The sequence below is a fragment of the Cyanistes caeruleus genome, chromosome 30 (assembly GCF_971803275.1).
Source record: "Cyanistes caeruleus chromosome 30, bCyaCae1.hap1.1, whole genome shotgun sequence".
In the NCBI taxonomy this organism is placed as follows: Eukaryota; Metazoa; Chordata; class Aves; order Passeriformes; family Paridae; genus Cyanistes; species Cyanistes caeruleus.
Window position 1 is genome coordinate 3,878,469 of NC_141730.1, and position 19,759 is coordinate 3,898,227.

A 19,759-nucleotide genomic window follows, 5' to 3' on the forward strand; every position below is an offset into this window, starting at 1 on the left:
ACGGCCGCGTGCGCCCGCCAAAGCGTTCCGGGCGGGAACGGGGGTGGCGGCGCGTTCCGGGTGGCGCGTTCCGTTCCGCCTCCCCCCCCCCCCCCGCCCCGGGAGCGGCCTCAGCGGCGGCGGCGGCGCCGACGGCGGCGGGAGGGCCCGGGGGCCGCTCCGGGCCGGGCCGTGCCAGGCCGCCCATGGAGTCTCTCGTAGGTAACGGCGGGCCCCTGCTCGACCTCAGGAAAGTTTTGGCGGGGCCGGGCCTTGGGGCGGCGTCGGCGGCGCCCGCGGGGTCATGGCGCGGCCTCAGGGGGCGGCGAGGGCGGGTCCCGGTGTCGGTCTCGAGATGCGGGTTCTGGGGTCGGTCTCGGAGGTCGTCCCGGGGTACGAGGGTGGGTCCCGGGGTGCGGGTCCCGGCTGCGGGTCCCGCCTCAGCCCGGGGAGCTCCGGGGCCGGGGGGCTCCCCCCGCCCGTTCCCGGTGCGGAGCCCCCCGGGCTGTCCCGCCGCTGGAGCCACCGACAGGGGAGGGGACGACCCCGCTGCCCCTGGGGCAGGGGAGTGACATTTTCCTGGTCCCGGCGACTTGGGGCGAAATAATTGTCCTCTTGGTACTTTCTTTCTCCTGGGAGCGCCGGGATATGCGGACGGCTGCCCGGTCCAGGCTGGGGTCGCTCCCGGGGTCCCTGGCCGAGCGGGGAGAGCCCTGAGCGGCAGCCGGGGCCGGGCTCGGGTCCGTCGGCAGCGAAACACGAGCTCAGAAACAACCCTGCGAGTCCCGATCCGTGAGGAAAGGGAATTCCTCGTCTGGCTGATTCCCCGCTGCCTCGCCGGTCTCCGTGCTGTCGATGTGAGCGAGGAGCAGCTCCTGGCCCCAGCCCCGGCCGATCCCCAGCTCCGGGGAAACTGTTCCGAGGCCTTGGCAGTCGCTCATGGTAGCGGGACGGAGCCTCTCGGGAGCTGGGTTGGATCTCAGTGCACCGGGAATGCAGCGGGGCCCCTCGGCTTTCCTGTCTGTGAAGGGGGTACTTGGGGTGGCTCCGGGCAGGAGCCGGCCATCTCCGGGTTCCTAAAGGCTTTGTTGTCTGCTGAAGTCATGGAACTGGAAAGTCCAAACTTCCAGCTGGGATTCTTCACTCTGAATCACTGGCACTGCTGGGTTTTATCTTCCTGACCTGGCACATGTCCATGCTGAATCGTTCTTCAGGGAAATGGGATGTTTAAGCTATCTAAAGGTGGTTTTGTGCTAAGGAAACTTCTGAAGTGGAGATGGTGTGGCCACTTGTGGATGCAGTGTTGGATGTGTCTGAAGGGGCAGCTGTCAGGATACACATCCTGCATCTCCTGTGTGTGCTTCAGGTGTGAGACCCTTGTCAGCCCCTGGTGTGGGCAGGAGCATCCAAATTCCACTGGGATGGAGCACGGCTGGGGATGGGAAAAGGAGCGGTGTGCCCAAATCGCTTAAAATTTAGGACTCTGCTCTTCCTGGTGACTTAGTATAGATTGTTTTGGTTTTCTGTTGGAATTTATTTAATTTTCTGCTGGTATTTGTAGTGAATCCGTGCCACTCAGTGCCAGGATGTGGCTCTTCTGTCTGTGGGGGAGTGCTGGGAGATGCTCTGGCCCTCAGTTGGCACTTCAGCTCTCACAGTCCTGAGTTACATCCTGAACTCATCCCTGCAAATGACTGAAAATGGATTTTCCTTGTGGGAGGAGCATTGGGTTGAAATATTCTGGGGAGAAAATGCGCGGAACTGGTGATGAAGCTGCTGTGGCCTCGATTGCAGAGGGGACACTTGGAGCATCCCCCTGGGATACAGGCAAGGACAGCATGTGCCAGGCCCAGCTCTTGCAGAGAACCAGGCTGGAAATAGTCACGGCCTGGTTTAGGGAGAACTTGGCTCAAAGGGAATTTCTTTGGTACAGACACTGAGAGAACTGAGTTCGTTGTCAGTGCTTCATTAGAGAATCCTATGATTTTGGGAGCAAGAGGAATTGATAACCAAGAGGGATAATGATGGTGGGACAGAGCCTGGATTTGATGGAACTGCTGTGTTTGTTCAGCTTTTATCTGTCTTGGAGGTGTCAATCTGGTGGGGTCTATAGCCCAAGTTTCAGGATAACCCGAGTATTGGGAGGAGCCCAGCTGTGTCTGGAGCACTGGGAAGCAGCTGGAGCTCTGGAAAAAACGGGATAAAGCTGTTCATTGAAGCACTGAAGCTTTATAAAAATGGTATGATTTCCATAACTGTCGCTTCACTCCTGCTCTGACTCGTGAGCACCAGCGTGGTTTTAGGAGCCCCTTTACCCTGCTGGGAAAGCTCATTTGGAGGGATTATGTGCTGTCCTTTTGGATTGTGCTAAAACTCTGCCGGAGGTTCCAGAGCCTGCGGTTCCCGGAATGGTAAATCTTGGAGAGCTGCTCCTGCCACACATGAGGTGCAGCCACAGAGCCACATCCAGCACTGCCACAGCTGCCTGTGCCATCTGTTCCCCAACATCTCCATTCTTCCCTCTCGGACTGGCTTCCTTCTGCACTCATAGCTCCCCTCCTTTGGGCTGGGGGCTGGTGAGCTCCACGGGTGTCCTGCACCATCAGTTTTATCAGGAATAGCAGTTTTTAGTGATGATAAGCCGGGTTGATTCCCGTCCTGGAAGAGGCAGGAGCTGCATGGTCTGTGGCCCATCCGGCGCTTCCGGACGGAGCTTAGTGAGCACAGCACAGGTGTCAGGTCAGGACGGGAGCCGTTAATCTCGGCGCGGCGTGCGGCTGTTCTGGCGGCATTAGGTAACCTGCTGGGCCAGGACAGGGATGTGGGATGGCATGGAGGCAGCCCCCCCTGTTCTGGGGAGAGCAGGAAGGCAGAAACCTCCTTCAGGAGCATCAGGACACGCTCGCTTGGACCTCATGGAGAAGCTAATTTTTCTCATTGTTACTCCAATAGGGCCCAAGTGGGAGCTGCTCCCATGTCCCACTTGCAGATCCCAGCATGGCCTTTCCCCTCGGGACCCCCTGCTTAGCACTGAGTGCTGCCAAATCCCTGGGTTTTGGAGGATTTGGGCTTTAGGAGTTTGATATGTGCTGGTTTGCCACTCTGCTGCAGCTCACCAATGTTGGGAGCAAAAACATCCGCATGGATCTGGCAGGATCAAATTTCCCATGGATTTGGGCACCTCCTGCCTCACCTGAAGCTCGCTGAGGGTCTGGCCTGGGGTTCCCTGTGTCCCTGTGGGGATGGGATGTGGCGGAGGGGCTGGGCTGGGAGGAGAGCCCTGGGAGTGGAGTCCTGGCTCCCAGCTTGGTTCCTGCCCTCAGCAAAACATCACGTGGCAGGTCTAGGAGAGAGACATCAGAGTTTGCTGCTCCTGAAATATTTCTGGAAGTCTCTTTATAAACATGCTGGAGCCACCGGTTGTGGCTGACTTTGGGTCAGGATTTGGCCCTAACAAAGAGAATTATTTCCTGTTTCTGCAGTATGTTCAGCACGATTGAAATTTAACAAAATAAGGGAATTAAAGCCCCATAAATTCCAGTCTGGATCTTTGAATGGATCTGGTTTTGCTGCTTCACATTTGGTTCTGGTGAACTGCTTCACTTTAGTGTTCCCAAAGGTTTATTTCCCCCAGGATGGAGCCGAGTGACACTGAGCTCTTGGACCTTGTGTCCTCTTGAATTCCTCCCTTGGTTTCCTGATGATGTCAGGGCAGGGAGTGCTGCAGGGAGGGCCAGGATGTTCTGCTGCTCTTGGTGAGTCTCTTCCCAAACCTGGCATGTGACCATTGGAGTTGCCCTGGGAAAGGCAGTAGGCAGAAAGAGAGAGGAGGCTCTGGGGGATTTTATGACTTTCCCCTTATTTTGGGTGGACATTTGTTGTTAAAAGTCTGAATTCCTGTTAGGAAGGAATTGCAGGCTGCTGGGATTGGCTAAACCTGGCTTTGTCCCATTCTCTGAGGCGGAATTGAGCAGATTCCTGCTGCCTGGAAGGCTGAAGGTTGGTGTCAGTGCTGGGTGGATCTGCTGGCATGTTGGGATAGGGCTTTCGCTGGGTTCCCATGGGCGTGAGACCGTGGAATGCTGTTTGCATGGAGCTGCAGCTCCTGGTCCGGGCGATGTGCGACCCCAGCACAGCTGATCACTCCTCTCTTCCATCAGGAGTGTTAGTTACTGTGCTCAGGCCCTGTGGAAGTGTGAGGGGATATTTGTTAAACATTTGTTGAAAAGCTTGCTGGTGTGTCCTGCAAAGAACTGTTTGGATCGCCTGGATCACAGGAACAACTGGGCTTAGTCCTAAATAGATGTTTTCCACATATTTCTGGTTGGAATGTGCCAGGAACACTCACTTTGGATTACACCCAACCGTGCTTCATCCCCGTGTGCTCCCAGAGGCTTTGGGGCATGCTCAGCACCTGCTCCATTGCTGGGGGATGGATTTGCAGTTGTGAATCTCCTGGGGCTTGGATTTCCTACCTGGGCTCATATTTCCAACCTGTTCTGGAGGGAGGGAAGAGGAGAGAGCATTTCTCTTCCACTAGGAAAGGGAAATAATCAGTAACTCTGGGGTGGGGATATTTCTCTGTCCGAACCCTCAGTAAATCTCCAACAATCCATCACCGCCTTGTTGGACCCAGAGTTTTCCATCTGTGTTTTCCCTGGCATTTTTTTGCACGCGGGAGTTCAGAATGCCAAGGACGAGGGGGTGGGATGTGCTTCTTATTCCCTCCCCAGACCTCCACTGCGTGTGCTGAGTTTTCATTTTCATTGGAATTCCACGCCCACCTGAAGGAAGTTTTACCCATTATTGCAGCCAGTTTCATCCTGGAGCTGCTGCTTGTTCCTGCAGCTCTTGCCAGGGATTAGAGGATCCAAACGTGTGACTCCTAATTAGGGATGTTCCCTAAATTGGTGGAGTAAGAGCAGGAATCACTGCCAAATTGTGCTCCTGGAATGCACTGGGCTTTGGCATCACTTCTTGCAACGCAGCTCCTGGCTTGCTCCAGCAGGGAAGGAATACAGAGTTTTTCTGGGAGGAGGAGCTTAATAGCCACACGACTGTGGGAGTGGGAATGGTGTTTTTCCAGCAAAGCCAAGAAATTTGAGGTTAAAGACTGGATGTAACGGTTGCTTGTGGGGAGTTGTGCTGTAAGGGAATTTCACCCACCTTTAAGGATAATCTTGGAAAAAAAAACGTTTCAAGGCACCCAGGGGGTTTTGCCCATCTTTAGGGATAATCCTGAAAAAGAGACTTTATTTCCTGGGTACCAGGAAAACAACCAGATTTGTTCATATTCAACACAATCCTGAAATTTGCTCTTATGCTCAGTACACCAGCAGCTCCCTCTGCCAGCCTTCCCAGATTTTCCCCTTCCAGATTTTCAGCTCAGCATAAATTTTTTTACCATTCTTTTCTGTTCCTCGATGGCAGAATTCTTATCGTAGACTTTAACTGCAAAGCCCCAAATTGCATGGAGCACTTTGCTGATCTGGACTCCTATGGATGAGGCTGCTCTTCCTTTCCCTCTCTGCCCTGAGGAATGCGGAAAATCAGGATTTGAAGGCATGGCAGGAGCACACGCCTTCCACAGGCTCAGAACCTGACAAAATCCAGATTTACGAATAGATCTGTGGTTTTGTTCCCTTCTGGGAAGGAGCTCTGGAGTCAAAGGAGCCTGGCAAGGGGCTCTGGAGTGGAAAGGAGCTCTGGCTAGACGTTGATTTTTTCTGCAAGAGGAATTGGGATTGTTTCATTTGGTTTGGTTTGTTTTTTGGCTTGAAAGGGGCTTTTTAAAATGTATTTTCCTTAGGACACATCTAGTTCTAGCATTTTGTCCTTACTTCCCCTTCCCTGCCTCACAGCTGGGGTGCTTGGAGTGGAATGGGAGAAGGATCTGCTTCCTGTAAATGTACAGGAGAAACTTCCTGCTTTCTTATTGCTCCCAAATACTCATTTATTATATAATTTATTCCTGGATCCTTATTCCTAATTTGGAAAGAAGAGCTCCACCACCTTTGAGATGAGAATTGGGTTTAGTTTGTGAATTTTCCAAGGAAATGCCCATTGCCTGTTACAGCAAAGTGGGTGTTGTTCTTGCCATTCCCAAAGAATGAACCAGCAGTCCCAAGCACAGTTAATTTTTGGGGGAGGTTTACATCCCCCTCAGCTCGTTCCCGACCGGGATGTGCAGTCCAGGCGTGCTCTTGGTGTCGTTCCCAGACTGATGCCGAGGAGCCGATCCGGTGCCGCTGACTCCATCTGGCCTCGGCTATGGACATCGTCCTGTCGGATTTTGTCCGCTCAACAGGGGCAGAGCCGGGGCTGGCCAGAGACCTCCTTGAAGGTATGGAAAACTGGGAATAATGAGGGAAGTGCCCGGGGTGGCTGATGGTGAGCCAGGAGGAAGAAGGGTTGGAAGAGGGTGAGGGAGCTGGGGTCAGAATAGTTTCCGACACGGATGTTTAGGAAGTGCCTCGGTTTCCGTGCCGGGTGAGGGGGACCAGCGCTGCTCCCTTCCCATCCAGGCAAGAACTGGGACCTGAGTGCGGCGCTGAGCGACTTCGAGCAGCTCCGGCAGGTGCACGCTGGGAACCTCCCGCACTCCTTCAACGAGGGCCGCGGGGCCCGGCCCCCGGAGCGGGAGGTGGCGCGGCCGGGGAGGCCCCCGCTGCAGCGCCAGGATGACATCGTGCAAGGTCAGGGTCCTGGAGACAGAGGCATCTCCCAAATCCCCGTGCCAGAGCGATCCGCTTGCTGCCAGAACCGCGGAGCTTTGGTGCTGGCCAGGATTTGCTGCTCCTGCCCCACTTTGCTGTTTGCTCTTCCTTCTTTCCCCTAGAGAAGCGCCTGTCCCGAGGCATCTCCCATGCCAGCTCCACCATCGTGTCCCTGGCCCGTTCCCACGTGTCCAGCAACGGCAGCAGCAGCGAACACCTGCTGGAGATGCCCATCTGCACCTTCCAGCTGCCCGACCTCACCGTGTACTCCGAGGATTTCCGCAGCTTCATCGAACGGGATCTTATTGAGCAGTCCATGCTGGTAGCACTGGAGCAGGCTGGTGAGTGCTGGATCCATGCCGTGGGCAGCTGGGCAGTGTCACCCATGGGAGCACCCCGGGATATCACATGAATGCATATCCAACAGGGAACATTCCAGCATTTTTATGACCTGGTGCAAGGGCTGAGTAGGAGCCACTTCCCTTCACCCATGGAACCTGAGTGTAAATAACCCAGGGCTGTTACAACAGTTATAACATGTTATAACTGTGCACAGTTGAGAGGGAAAACACCCCAAAACTGGCATTGTCTCACCCTTGGAGCATCCCAGTGCTCCATCCTGCCCATCCCACGGAGAGACTGGGAAAAGGGAATTCCTGTGTAACACGTCCTGCTGACAGATTCTGCATTGATTACAGACCCTGGAGGTTGATGCTGCTGCTCCAGTGCCTGCTGGGTGCCTGGGGAGGAACCCCCTGCTTTGCTTTCCATCAGGTTCCTGAAGAGCTGCCAGGGGTCTGTAAATGAGGGAATGAGGGACATTCGTGCTGGCAGGGAAAAACCTCATCCCTGGAACCAGGATGGTTCCCGTGGGCAGGGGCAGGATGCTGTGAGGGATCTCAGGAGGGTTTACAGCCCCCGCTGTTCCCGTGGTGCTGCACATACCAGAAAACACGTTATCCTTAGGGATAACAGACGCTCTGGGGGCCCAGCTTCTCCCTCTCCTGCTCAGGAGTTGCTGTAAGAAATATTCTCATGTTTTGGGAATGAGCACTTGATCCCAGCGATCCCATTACACTGTCACACCCTGCGGTGACAGCAGCTGCTGGCTCTGGTGCAGATAAACCCCAGATCTCATCCCAGCAGAGCCAGGGGTTGGGTTCCTGTGTCCCAGCACAAACGGGGTGCGGGGCTGGGGGTTGCTGGGTGCTTCATCCGTGGGCTGGGGGCACTTCAGGTGTGCTGAGATGCCATTAATGAGAAAAAATCTAGAAATTCAGTTTTAGAAAATGCCTTTTGGAGACTTGAATGTCTGTGGGTTGTTATAAATGAATGTTTTGTCTGTAACAAAGGGCTGTAGTGCAGCTATGAAATATTCCAAGCTGGATTCCAAGTAGGGTTTTGAGTTTGGTGCTGTGATATACAGAGACTCCAGTTACTAATTTAGACACACCGTCCTTAGGGGATTAAGGAAATATTTTATAGCCCAATAAATGTTCAGATCCTCTTCCCCATGTATTCAGAGGTCTTGTTACACCATTGTGGCAGAGTAAGTGCTTTAAAAGTGGCTGTAAACTTCAATGAGATCCTCTGGGAATGCTTTGAATGTGCTTGGGGTGGTATGGAAAGGTGGTGCAGGTGGAATCTTGGCCCTCAGTGGAGCCTTGACATCCTTTGACACAAACCCTTGTGGATCGGGAATCAGGCCTTGCTTGCTCTGAGTTGGGAAGCTGCAGAGTGGGTTTGCTTATGGAACACGGGGAGGAGAAGTCCATGGTGCCTTACCTGAGGATATTAGGGGAAAAAAATCATGAAGAACTGAAAGATCCTGATCCTGGTCCTTCACCTGTACCAGGGAGAAACCCCCGCTGGTCTCTGGTCACCACAGAGGGCGATGAACGGTGTCTGTGTTGGATCCCTAGGACGCTCCCTGTGTCACCAGCGAGAGTGGATTCCCGCTAGCCCTGGGGAAGCCATTTGTGGTTTGGATGAGGCAATCCTCCCTTCAGGCTGGGCAGAGCCATCAGCTCCTTCCCATTGCCCTGACCTGTTCAGGTGGCTCCTGCTGGACGATACGATGGGATTTCCCCAAACACCCTGTGGGGACAAACAGGTGTTCTGTGGGGTAACGTAGGGTCACGGTGCTGGATGCAGAGGGAGCTTCTGGATGCCAATGGACTTTTCCTGTGTGCAGATCTGTTGCCACCGTGGCCGTTCTGGGAAGATCCCTCAGGCTCCTAAATCCAGCTGATTTCCCTGCAGAGCTCTCAAGGCTGGCTCTTACGAGCCACACACAGAGAAATGTGTTGTTTTCGATACTTCTGGGCAGCCTCTCGGCCTTTCCGCCGCCTCGATGGGAGCAAAACATTGGGAGGAGGGCTGGGCGTGCAGTTCCTTTGGAGACGACTTCTCTTGCGTAACTGGAGTCAGTGCAAACACTGGGCACAGAAATACCTCTCCAAGGTGTGTCCCCTCAGATCTGACTTGGGCAGAGGTTGCGCAGCCTCTGAAGCACCAACCAGACATGCAAACTCCGTGTAGAAGAGCATCAAATCCTGCAGGAATGAGGAAAAATGGATAAGAAGGAGCTCTCAGTGCTGTCCTAGCAGAGTTACGTGTGGGACAGCTCCTGTGAGGCGCTGCGTTTGCTCCCGTGGCCCTGGGCCACTTGGCCAGGCTCCCAACTCCTCCGTGCCAGGAGTATATTGTTGGGAATATTGAGGGAACAGCCAGCTTCTCCTTGCAGAGCCATTGTCCCAGGCTCAGTGCGGAACGCTCCCGGCTCTGGCGGGTCCCTTTCCTGGTGCTGGGGACAGGAACAACCTGCCTGTGTCATGCTGAACCTCGTGGGTTTTGTTTTCTAGTGTTTGGGGATGTTTTAAGCCCTGTTTTCTGCATTCAGTTCCTCTCCAGCTGCCCTGCCTGAGGTTGTACAAAGCATTCCCAGCAATCCTCTGTCTGTACTGGGATCCCTGCTCCAGAGGAAGGAGAGGCGCTTTGGAAACGATGGGAAAAAAGGGCTGGTTTCCTGCAGGAGAAATTTAAATACAACTTGGAAACCTAAACAGCCTCATCCAGCCAAAAAAGTGCCTGCTACACAGGATCCAAAGTCCTGGAAAATATGGCAGCCAAGGAGGGATGTTGAGGGCAGGGCAAGATACGGACGGGGGCTTCAGAGTCCTGATCCAGCCCGGCTTCGCTCCCTTGGGAAGGGCTGAATCTACAGCCACACTGGGCTCACTGGGCATTTTTCCCTGCCTTCTATTTTTAGCTGCTCTTGACTTGAATCACCACAATGACCCAAAATTCCCGGTCTAAAGTGCTGTCGGTTTGTATTTGCAGCAGGAAAGCTGCTGGGATCAGCAGAAATCCTGGAGTATTCTGCCTAAAAAACAATGAGCAGGGAAACTTGGCCATGTGAGAGTTGAAACTGGAGGGACTTGGTTCCAAGAAGCAGAAAAAGGCTGGTTTTCCTTGGAGAAGTTGTTTGTGCTCCTGGACACATTTTCAGCCTGATGGGCTATGGGGAGGGAAATAAGGGGGTGCGGGAAAAACAGATGGAGGAAAACTGGTCTGGGTGGAAGTCCTGGCTTCCTTGTCCTCTTGTTGCTTTGTCACTGTCCTGACTCTTCCCCCCTAGTCCTGGGATGGGTCTGTACCTTCCCACCTGTCCAGACACTCCCCCACTGGTTCAGCTGGTTTTTGGCTGTGGTTTCAGAAGGGCTGAGCCCCTCAGTGCCCCCCAGGGTTCCCTAGTCCGTGTTATGCCATGGTTTCATGCTCTCCCAAATTTCCCCAGGGCGTCTCAACTGGTGGGTGACGGTGGATCCGAGCTGCCAGCGGCTGCTGCCCCTGGCCACCACTGGCGATGGGAATTGCTTGCTCCATGCTGCCTCCCTGGGTAAGGCTTGGCTTAATCCCCAGGGAAACAGCCAACCAGTCCCTGGACAAGAGCCCAGATCCCCCTTTGGGAGCAGGACCCACCCGTTCTGGTGGGAAACCAGGATGCCGCTGCTCCTCTGGCTGCAGCAGCATTGGTGGGCAAGAGCAGTCGCAGTGCTCGGGCTCTGGGAGTGGGATGGTTTGAAGGGAAGGGGCTGCCAGCAGCTTGTATGCTTCTCAAATCTTTCTCCCTCTCTGTCTGGCAAGTTTTCCTGGATTGCTGAAGGAAATGTGGGACAATGGAGCAGCCCCTTCCCTTCTCTGGTGCATCTGTGCAGGGAGCTCAGTGGGTCAGGGAGTGACACTAGCCCTTCCTGACCTTTCAGTCCATCTCCCTGCAGGTATGTGGGGCTTCCATGACCGGGATCTCATGCTCCGGAAGTCCCTCTACACCCTGATGGACAAGGGAGTGGAGCGGGAAGCGCTGAGGCGGAGATGGCGCTGGCAGCAGACGCAGCAGAACAAGGAGGTGGGAGCCAGCTGAATGCTGCTTTGGGCCCTCTTTGCCAAGGGGAGCATCCTGTGGGTTGGGAGGTGCTTCCTGTCGGGTCTGGAATTTTGGGCAGCTCCCTGCTGTGCCACTGGACTGTGCTGTGGTAAAGGTTGTCCTGCAGTCAGAGCTGTAGCAGAATGAAAAGGTCTTGGGACGAGTGACAGGACAAGGGGAATGGATTTAAATTGAGAGGGGAAGTTTGGATGAGTATTGGGAAGCACTTTTGAGGACGTGGTGCACAGTATGTTGATTGTTTTTGTATAAACCCATAGAGGAAAGTTGTGCTGTGGGTATAAACCTGCGCTGGAGCAACTGGAAGAGTTCCACTTGGAGGATTTTGGGTTCTCTTTGCTGTTTTTCAGTCTGGCCTGGTTTACACGGAGGAGGAGTGGCAGAAGGAGTGGAATGAGCTGATCAAATTGGCATCCAGTGAGCCCCGCGTGCACTACGGCACCAACGGCGGCGGCTGCAGCGGGTACGGAGCAGAGAGCACATCCAGGTGTAAAACAGGGAATGTATTCCCTCAGGGCACAGCTCTCATGCTGCTCCAGGGCAGGACAGTGGGTCTGTGGTGCTCTGTCTCATTGGGGTGTCAGGGGAAGGACAAAGGATCCCAAGGAAACACAAGGCACATAGAGCATCCCAGGAAAGGATTTTGGTGCTGCACAGCCTCTTCTGTGGGGTAGCACATGGACTGAGTAGGGAATGAATCTTTTCCTTATGTTTCCTTATGTTGCTTGCTTTGAAATGAGAGAATAACCCAGAGTTCTTGCCATCTCACTTCTGTTTCCAAGACACCTCCCTGCCACTGCTGTCCAGCTCCTTAGGTAAGGGACTCTCAGCAATGCCAGGCAGCAGCTGGGTGTTCCTTGGGCGCAAGCCCTTGTCTTGGAGCAGGACGTTTTGGGAATCCACACCCTAAACCTTTAGATTAGTGCTGAGATCAGCCTTAGTGCTGCCCACCCACCTCTGCGTGGCTGACTGGGAAATCTCCTCCTGGTGTGGCAAAGCAAATGATTGAATATCCAAGGGATGGCATTCAACTTCCCCTTTTCCCAAGGGTGGAGAGCTCAGAGGAGCCTGTGTACGAGAGCCTGGAGGAGTTCCACGTCTTTGTCCTGGCCCATGTGCTAAAGAGACCCATCGTGGTGGTGGCAGACACGATGCTGCGGGACTCGGGCGGCGAAGGTGAGACCTGCCTCACTTCCAAAGCCTCTCTGATCTGTCCCCCTTTCCTTTCCACCCTGTGTTTTCTGGGGCCTCTTTGCCCTGAAGGCTGGACCTGGAATTGGGAATGGCACAGGGGGGAAAATTGACCTGCTACCGGTGAACCCACAGAGGGGTCAGGGCCAGGCTTGGCTCCCAACCCAATTTCTGCTCCTTTAAGAGCATCCACACAAGGCTTTTTCTTTCTTCTACCGCTTTTGCCCCTACACACACATCTAGATATGGGAAATTCCGTTCCCTGGGTGGTGGATTTTCCACCATCAGCTTCAGTTTCCTGTCAGAAAAGGTTAATCAATTTCCATCATTCTGTGGGCAAAGTTTGTCTTGTGGGGAGTGGAGGGCTTTTCATAGAAAATGCCAGTTTATTCTACATTTTAAATCCTACTGATGTAAAATAAACATCTATTTTGGGTTGTGGTTTTGTTTAATGTCCCCTTTGAGGACAGATAATTGCAGGTGAGCCCTCAACTGAGGCAAATGGCTCATTCTGACAGTTGCAGCACAAACAACTCTGAACTCTTGAACCTGTGACCAGAACTAACCGCTCTTGTTTCTTCCCAGCATTCGCCCCAATTCCCTTTGGGGGGATCTATCTGCCCCTGGAAGTCCCAGCCAACAAATGCCACCGGTCTCCATTGGTTCTGGCTTATGACCAAGCCCATTTTTCTGCCCTGGTCTCCATGGAGCAGAAGGAAAACACAAAGGATCAAGGTGGGTGATGAGATTCAGGTGAACAAAGCACTGAGGAGGAGTACTTGGGGGTGCTGGGGGGGAAAAGCTGACCAGGACCCATCAACATGTACTGTCAGCCCAGAAAACCAACAGTGTCCTGACCTTGGAGCCCTTCCAGTGCCCAAAGGGGCTTCAGGAGCTGGGAGACACTTGGGACAGGGGCCTGGAGTGGCGAGACAAGGGGAATGGCTTCCCACTGACACAGGGCAGAGTTAGATGGGATATTGTGAAGCTCTTCCTTTGAGAGTCATGAGGCATTCCATGGTGCTCTGGAGATTCCATGGTCCCAGGTGCTGGCAGTCACTGGGATTTGCCATGAGGCCATTCCCATCAGAGGTGACGATGCTCCTGGTGGGTGCTCAGAGTTGGCTCCAAGTGTGGAGTATTTGTCCTTTTGGGCTGTAAACGTGACATTTCTGTCCCGGGGCAGCTGTGATCCCCCTGACAGACTCTGAGCACAAGCTGCTCCCCGTGCACTTCGCCGTGGATCCCGGGAAGGAGTGGCAGTGGGGGAAGGACGACAGTGACAATGTCAAGCTGGCCAGGTTGGTGATCTGCAGGTGATCCAGGGTGAGGCTCCACTGAGGGTCTGGGTGATCTGCAGAGCAGAGAGGATGATGGGGTCAGTCCCGACCCCGGCTGGGATTTCTTGTGGTGGATGAAAGTTGTGCCCAGGGAATGACACTCTTCATGGGATGGAGCAACTTTTCCTTCATTTTCCTTCATTTTGATATGATTTGGGTGGGCCAGTGATATCTCACAAGCTTTATTCCCACATATCGTGAAGTTCTGGGCTGGGCATAGCTCAAAACACTGCCAGCAGAGGAGGATCTTCTGTCACAGTAGCACAACAATGGTGCATTTTTCCATTCTCCACCAAATCCCTGTGTTGTGGGTCCCTAGAGTGGGGAGGGGGTGGCCAGCAAACCATGCCTGCTTTGGTTGAGACTTTGGGCGGGTCTCACCATGGTTTGGTCCCAGCAATTCCTGTCTCTGAGGCAGAAGCATTTTGTTTCCAATGCTGAGAAATCTGATTTCTCCCTCTGGGTTTTCATTGAAAGGAATGCTGCATAATTGTCCCTTCTGTGTCGTTGGACCTGCTGTAGGAAAACACCCATTTAGATACATAACACAAGGAATAATGTAAATATGGGGGGAGATACTTCCAGGTGGGAAATGGAAAATGGCTCTAACTTGTGGATTTACTCTGCTCCAATGCCAGCGTGACGCTGTCGCTGGAAGCCAAACTGCACCTGCTGCACAGCTACATGAATGTCCGATGGATCACGTTGCCTTGTGACATGCAGGTAAGGGGACCAGGGGGATCTTCTTTACCTATTAATTATTCAACCCTCCTCTCTACAGCGAAGAGTGTAGGGCCTTACCTGGGGGCTCTGCCTCCTGTGGGGTTCTGTGCCCACAGGAATTGTGGCTGATTCTGCTCAGAGAGCAGGGAAGTGACTCAGTTTTGCAGCTGGGCGCCTTTTCCCTAGAATTTTCCGTGCCTCATTTCAGTCTTCACATGTCCCAGAAGCCCCTATGCCCCTCAGGGATGCCCCATGTTCCAAACAGATGGGAGGTCTTGGTTCACGGCGACCTTGAGACTGGGACAAGTCTCACCCCTCCTCTTCCCTGGCTTTGCATCTGGAACCTCGAGCAAGTGGAGGCATCATAGAATTACAGAATAGAATCATAAGATCCTGGAGTAGCTCAGGTGGAAGGGGTGCCACAGGGATATTTGAGGATGTGCAGGATGCACCAGGGACACAGTGACTGTGTCCGGATGCTGTCCCCTCCATGTTCCAGGCAGCACCACCTCCTTTGCTTCATGTTCCACCTGAAAATCTTTACCCAAGGAGTTTCTAGACTTTGATATTTGTCTTTCCTTCCTCCCCAGGCGCCTCTGGCTCAGCCAGAATCCCCCACGGCCTCCGCAGGTGATGACCCTCGCTCGGCAGCAGAGTCAGGCGAGTCGGACAAGGAGTCAGTGTGCAGCAGCTCTGCCAGCAACGGGGGCACCAGGGCAGGCAAGGACAGGGAGAAACCAAAGAAAGAGCGGGAGAAGGAGAAGGATAAAAAACGGGCAGACTCGGTAGCCAACAAGCTGGGAAGCTTTGGGAAGACTCTGGGCAGCAAACTAAAAAAGAACATGGGGGGCCTGATGCACAGCAAAGCTGTGAAGGGCAGCATGAGCAATGGGCAGGGAGACACCCTGGAGAAGAAGAAGAAAGGATCTCTGAAGACACGGAAAGACAGCAAAGAGGAATGTTCCCCAGGAGACTTAGCTCCTGCAGAGAAAACGTGTCCAGGTAAAGCAGCCCTGGAGAAGCCGTCAGATCCCTACAAGTACAGCAGTGACGTACGGCTGAGCCTGAGCATCCTGCGCGCGGCCATGCAGGGCGAGCGCAAGTTCATCTTCGCCAGCCACCTCAAGACCAGCAGCCGGCACCAGTTCCAGGAGGAGATGATCCAGAGGTACCTCCTGGACGCTGAGGAACGTTTCCTGGCAGAGCAGCGGCAGAAGGAGGCGGAGAAGAAGGCTCTGGGCAGCGCTGCCCTGGCCAAGAGGCCAGAAGGGGAGGTGGGTGCCCAGCGGAGCGAGGAGGTGATGCCAAGCCCCGTGTTCTCCCAGCCACCCCCCACCTACCCTCCCCAGCCCCTGGAGCCAGCCATGGCTGCTAAAATAGCCGCTTTTCCCGCCGGCTATTCCGGCGTTTTCACCTTCCCCAGGCCCTCCATGGGCAGTGCTGAGGGGCTGCACCCACCCAGCTGCCCTGAGGGCCGGCGGCAGCTGGCAGGGGGGCCCTGTGGGAGCCTCCCCCCCTATGCCACCCTGCCCCGGCACCACCAGGGCCGGCTCGGCCCCTGTCCCCCTGGCCCTGCCCACCTGGGCCGGTTCTCCCCCACGGACATGGACACCCAGCCTCCCTTCCCTGCGGAGTGCGAGGGCTCCGGCTGCCTCCCCCCGCACAGTAACGGCTGCCGGGAGTTCCTCCAGCAGGACAAGGCAGGAACAGCGGATAAAATGAGAAGCCAAGCCCTCTACAACATCCAGCAGACCAAGTGCAAACAGCCCAACTGCAGCTTTTATGGACACCCAGAGACTGGGAATTTCTGTTCCTGCTGTTACAAGGAGGAGCTGCGGCGCAGGGAGCGGGAGGCGCTGGTGCACAGATTCTGATGCTCCCCCTGTGTGGATCCGGACCCCTGGAATGTGGGGGATGCGATAACAGAGATCCAGTTTGGTTTTACACCCACCCACGCTCCTCTCCCACTCTGCAGGAGGTGGGAGCAGGCGTTTGGCCGGATGGGCGTGGGGCTGGTGGGATTGATGGGGGGCAGGAGGGAGAGAGGGGGGAAACCAGCCCCTGCTTTCCCAGAGCCCCTGCGAGAGAGGAGGAGGAGGATTCCCAGGGGTGCCTGGGGACAGTGGGGGCTGCTCGGGTCGGAGCACAGGGTGAGAGGGGAGAATTCCTCAAAAACTCAATAAAGCAGACCAAAGCTTTGGGAGTGGGCAGGGGGAGCAGCTCCCACCGGGTCCTTCCCGCTTCCTGACACCTGGGACGGAGCAAAAATGCCCCATTTTGAGCGTCACAAAGCTTTTAATGGAATTTTTTAACACTGGTTTTATTCTGTATTTCTTCTTGCTGGTACTGAGCGACACCGTGTTGGAGCTGGACATTGGTGAGGTGAGGTGGGATGACACCGAGCACCAGGATGGGCTCAGGGCTCTGTCCCGCCCCCCTCCTACGGATGAGCTCAAGTCTGGTTTTAAAATGTTGTTTTTAAACTCTTTCTGAGGCAGGGGGAGCCAGGGGATTGGAGGTTTCTCTTCCTGTGCAGAACCCCCAGCCCACAGGAGAGCTGAGGTGAGATCCTGGGTCAGCATCTCCTGCCAGGAATTCCCAGTGGCGTGGGGCAAATCCCCCAGGAACACCCACTGGGAAGGGGTCCCAGAGCACCCCCAGTCCCGGGGTGGAGCCGGGGGGTCACAGCCCCATATAACTCCTACTTGAGCACAGCTACTCTGTACTACCTCTGATCCTGATTAACTCGGCTCCGTTGTGCTGAGCCACCAACTGACCTTTAGGCTGCGGAATTAATCCATATTTTTGATAACAGGGCTAAAAAGCAGAACAATAAGGTAAAATCCTCCTGTGACTAACGTCCCGCGCCATTCCTGACCCCATCCCAGCTCCTTGGCTCCCAGGGTGGGATTCACTTTAGCACTGCGATGTTTGCACAGAATTCCTTGGGTTTTTTGGTAACTGCAGCTTCCAAACTGGGCCTGATCCTGCACGGAGTGAGGTGCAGCATTTCCTATCACATGGAAATAAAACAGGAGTTATATTCTTCAGCCAGAGCTTTACAACATTCCCTTGATTTTATTTTGGGTTGATTTTCCAGAAGGCATCAAACTCTGCAACCCCTTCCTGCCCATGGCCATATCCAGGAGAAGGGATGGGGGCCTGGGCGGAGGAGCTGGAAGTGTGCTGAGCTTGGGGGATCACCCGGCGCCTTACACTCGGCCCTAAAAATGTTAATTTAGACTTAAACCCCCTTGAATTAAGGCCTTTCCTACACCTAAATGCCCCCAAATAAGGCCTTTCCTAAGGTGATCCTAACACTTTGAGACCAGCCAGCAATGCTCCTTGTCTGCAGATTTTTACATCCAAATTTCAGACACCCCAGGGATGGTTTGACTCCAGTGTGAGTTGTTTTCCCTGGTTTTATAAAATCCCTGAGCATGGCTGAAGCTGTGGGAAGGGGAGGGTGTGACACCCACTCCAGCTGGCTCCTTACCTCCGAACAAATTCCACATTTCTCCCTCAAACTGCAGGAATTCCAATGGACTTTAACCCCGGGGCAAGGGACATGCAGTGCTGGTTAAGTGGCACAGGCTCTGTCCCCACTTGGTTCACCCCAAATTTTAAGCTGAAATGGATAAAACCCAACCCAAGTCCTACACTACTTATGGGAACTTGGTTTAAATTCCAGTTTTTGATGTTTATTTTTCCCAAAATCGGAGCAGCAGCTTTATTTTGGCATCCCGGAAGCAGCGGGAGCAGGGAGGGAAGGTGGGAGGTGCTTCATCACTTGTTCCTTGGGTTTTGGGGAAGTTTCTCTCCTGTTTGGTTAGCTCCATCCCAGTGGATGCTGGGCTTGGGTGGGGATGGGAAGCCCCCAGAATTCCTCGCTGATTTGGTGGGGAGGAGAGAAAGGGAGAAGGCAGAAAACCTGTAGGAAAAGCACCAGTCCTGGAGGGAAAACTCAAAAACTGAAGAAGCACCAAACCTGCCCCCAGGAGGGATTTTTCCCTGGAGATGGGGATGAGGAGACTGTGGTGTGACCCCAAGGTCAAACTAAGTGCACTTACTGGTTGCTGCCATCGGATCCTGGTGGAGGAAAACTTTGTCTATCAGCGTGTGTAAAACCCATTAATGAGATTTGATTTGATTTTATTAGATGAGATTCACCTTCGCCATTCACCGGCCTCTTGGCAGGGGAGGCTGGGGCAGCTTTGGATCTCACTAACATGACACTGAGTGAATTAATTATGCAGTGGTTTATTCAAACCCCAACTCCCTTTTTTTTTTAATTAATTCCAGATTAATTGGTGATATTTCGTCTCCTGGTGAACAGGGCCAGAGCGTTGCACTTGGGCTGTACCTGTGGCCTCATTGTGGCACCACAGACTCTGACAATAAAAACCTTCAGCTGATGCACCTGAGGCTCCTTTATCCCCTCACCCCAAGGGCTCTGGGCATCCCCAATTCTGTCCTGGGGCTGCTCCTCATCCCCTTCTCCATCCAATTATTGGGATTTTGGGGTTATCATTTATTATTTATGTTGGGGGTTATTATTTCTATTATTAACTGTGTGATTCCATTTTGGTACTAATTCTTGGCTTTCATTTAAAAAAGAATACCCTCAAACACCCTTCCCTCCCTGTTTCTTTCCATCCTTGCTGGTCTTGGAGCCTTTTCTCCAGCTGCATCCCAAGGCCACCCCAGAGGTGTGTTCCCTTGGTACCTGAGTCTCAGGACAAAATCAGTGATAAAGCCCCGCATGGGCCACATGGATGCTGAGGCTTTAAACAAGAGGAAGAGGAGGTTTGGGGGTGGTTGGAGATGGATGGCAGAGGGTGGAACCCCGGGAACAGTTTCCCATAGGATTTCTGTCATTGGGATTTTCTCTCCCAGCTCCTGATGTTTCTTCCTTCCTCCTGATTCTATGAGTGGACACTCCATGCCCGGTTCCATGCCTGTGCCAGATGATTTTCTTCCAGGATCTTTCCTTCTGCCGTGGCCCAGACTGACCCCTGGCTTGGAGCAGGTCCGAGCTCAAAGCTTCCAGGAAATTCCTCTCATCTGCCAGGTGCCAGAGCCAAAAGCCTACCCAAGCTCCCGGGAACCTCTGCCAGATGATTCTCCTGCAGGAGGAAAATTGGGGTGCACGAGCTGCAGCCTCTAAAGCTGGGACAGCCACAAACATCTGGGGAGAAAAACACCAGAAATCAGAGCTGTAACTGGAGTTCCTTGAGTTTTCCATGTGCCTGGTTTGTGTCAGGATTTATCCTGACGCGTGCCAGCACTGCTACCTCGGCTGCCTCGGGCTTTGGGTTTTGGGGTGCCCGGAGGTCTCGTGGCACTGAGGGGTGGCACAGGTG

At 54.0% G+C, this 19,759-nt stretch overlaps 1 protein-coding gene across 3 annotated transcripts; it reads left to right on the plus strand.

The window, feature by feature from the left end:
• The first annotated feature begins 98 nt into the window (after positions 1-98).
• Positions 99-18,815, plus strand: OTUD7B (OTU deubiquitinase 7B). Of its 3 annotated transcripts, none has more exons than XM_086866114.1 (12): positions 99-201; positions 6,199-6,322; positions 6,504-6,674; positions 6,818-7,036; positions 10,495-10,596; positions 10,979-11,106; positions 11,493-11,605; positions 12,191-12,318; positions 12,919-13,068; positions 13,520-13,634; positions 14,312-14,396; positions 14,987-18,815. In XM_086866114.1, exons 2-12 carry the CDS (start codon positions 6,250-6,252, stop codon positions 16,268-16,270), a joined length of 2,568 nt encoding a protein of 855 aa, XP_086722240.1. In that variant the 5' UTR covers positions 99-201; positions 6,199-6,249; the 3' UTR covers positions 16,271-18,815. The 3 variants fall into 3 exon arrangements, with proteins under 3 accessions (XP_086722240.1, XP_086722241.1, XP_086722242.1); XM_086866115.1 differs by having other exon boundaries at positions 104-197; XM_086866116.1 differs by lacking the exon at positions 99-201 and adding an exon at positions 3,694-3,734.
• Positions 18,816-19,759: the final 944 nt, after the last annotated feature.

Bases quoted from the DNA above. Each gene is read 5' to 3' on its own strand.
- OTUD7B (XM_086866114.1), top strand. From the start codon at position 6,250: ATGGACATCGTCCTGTCGGATTTTGTCCGCTCAACAGGGGCAGAGCCG. The intron at 11,107-11,492 runs GTGGGAGCCAGC...GCTGTTTTTCAG, and splicing joins AGACGCAGCAGAACAAGGAG to TCTGGCCTGGTTTACACGGA. The intron at 13,069-13,519 runs GTGGGTGATGAG...GTCCCGGGGCAG, and splicing joins GGAAAACACAAAGGATCAAG to CTGTGATCCCCCTGACAGAC.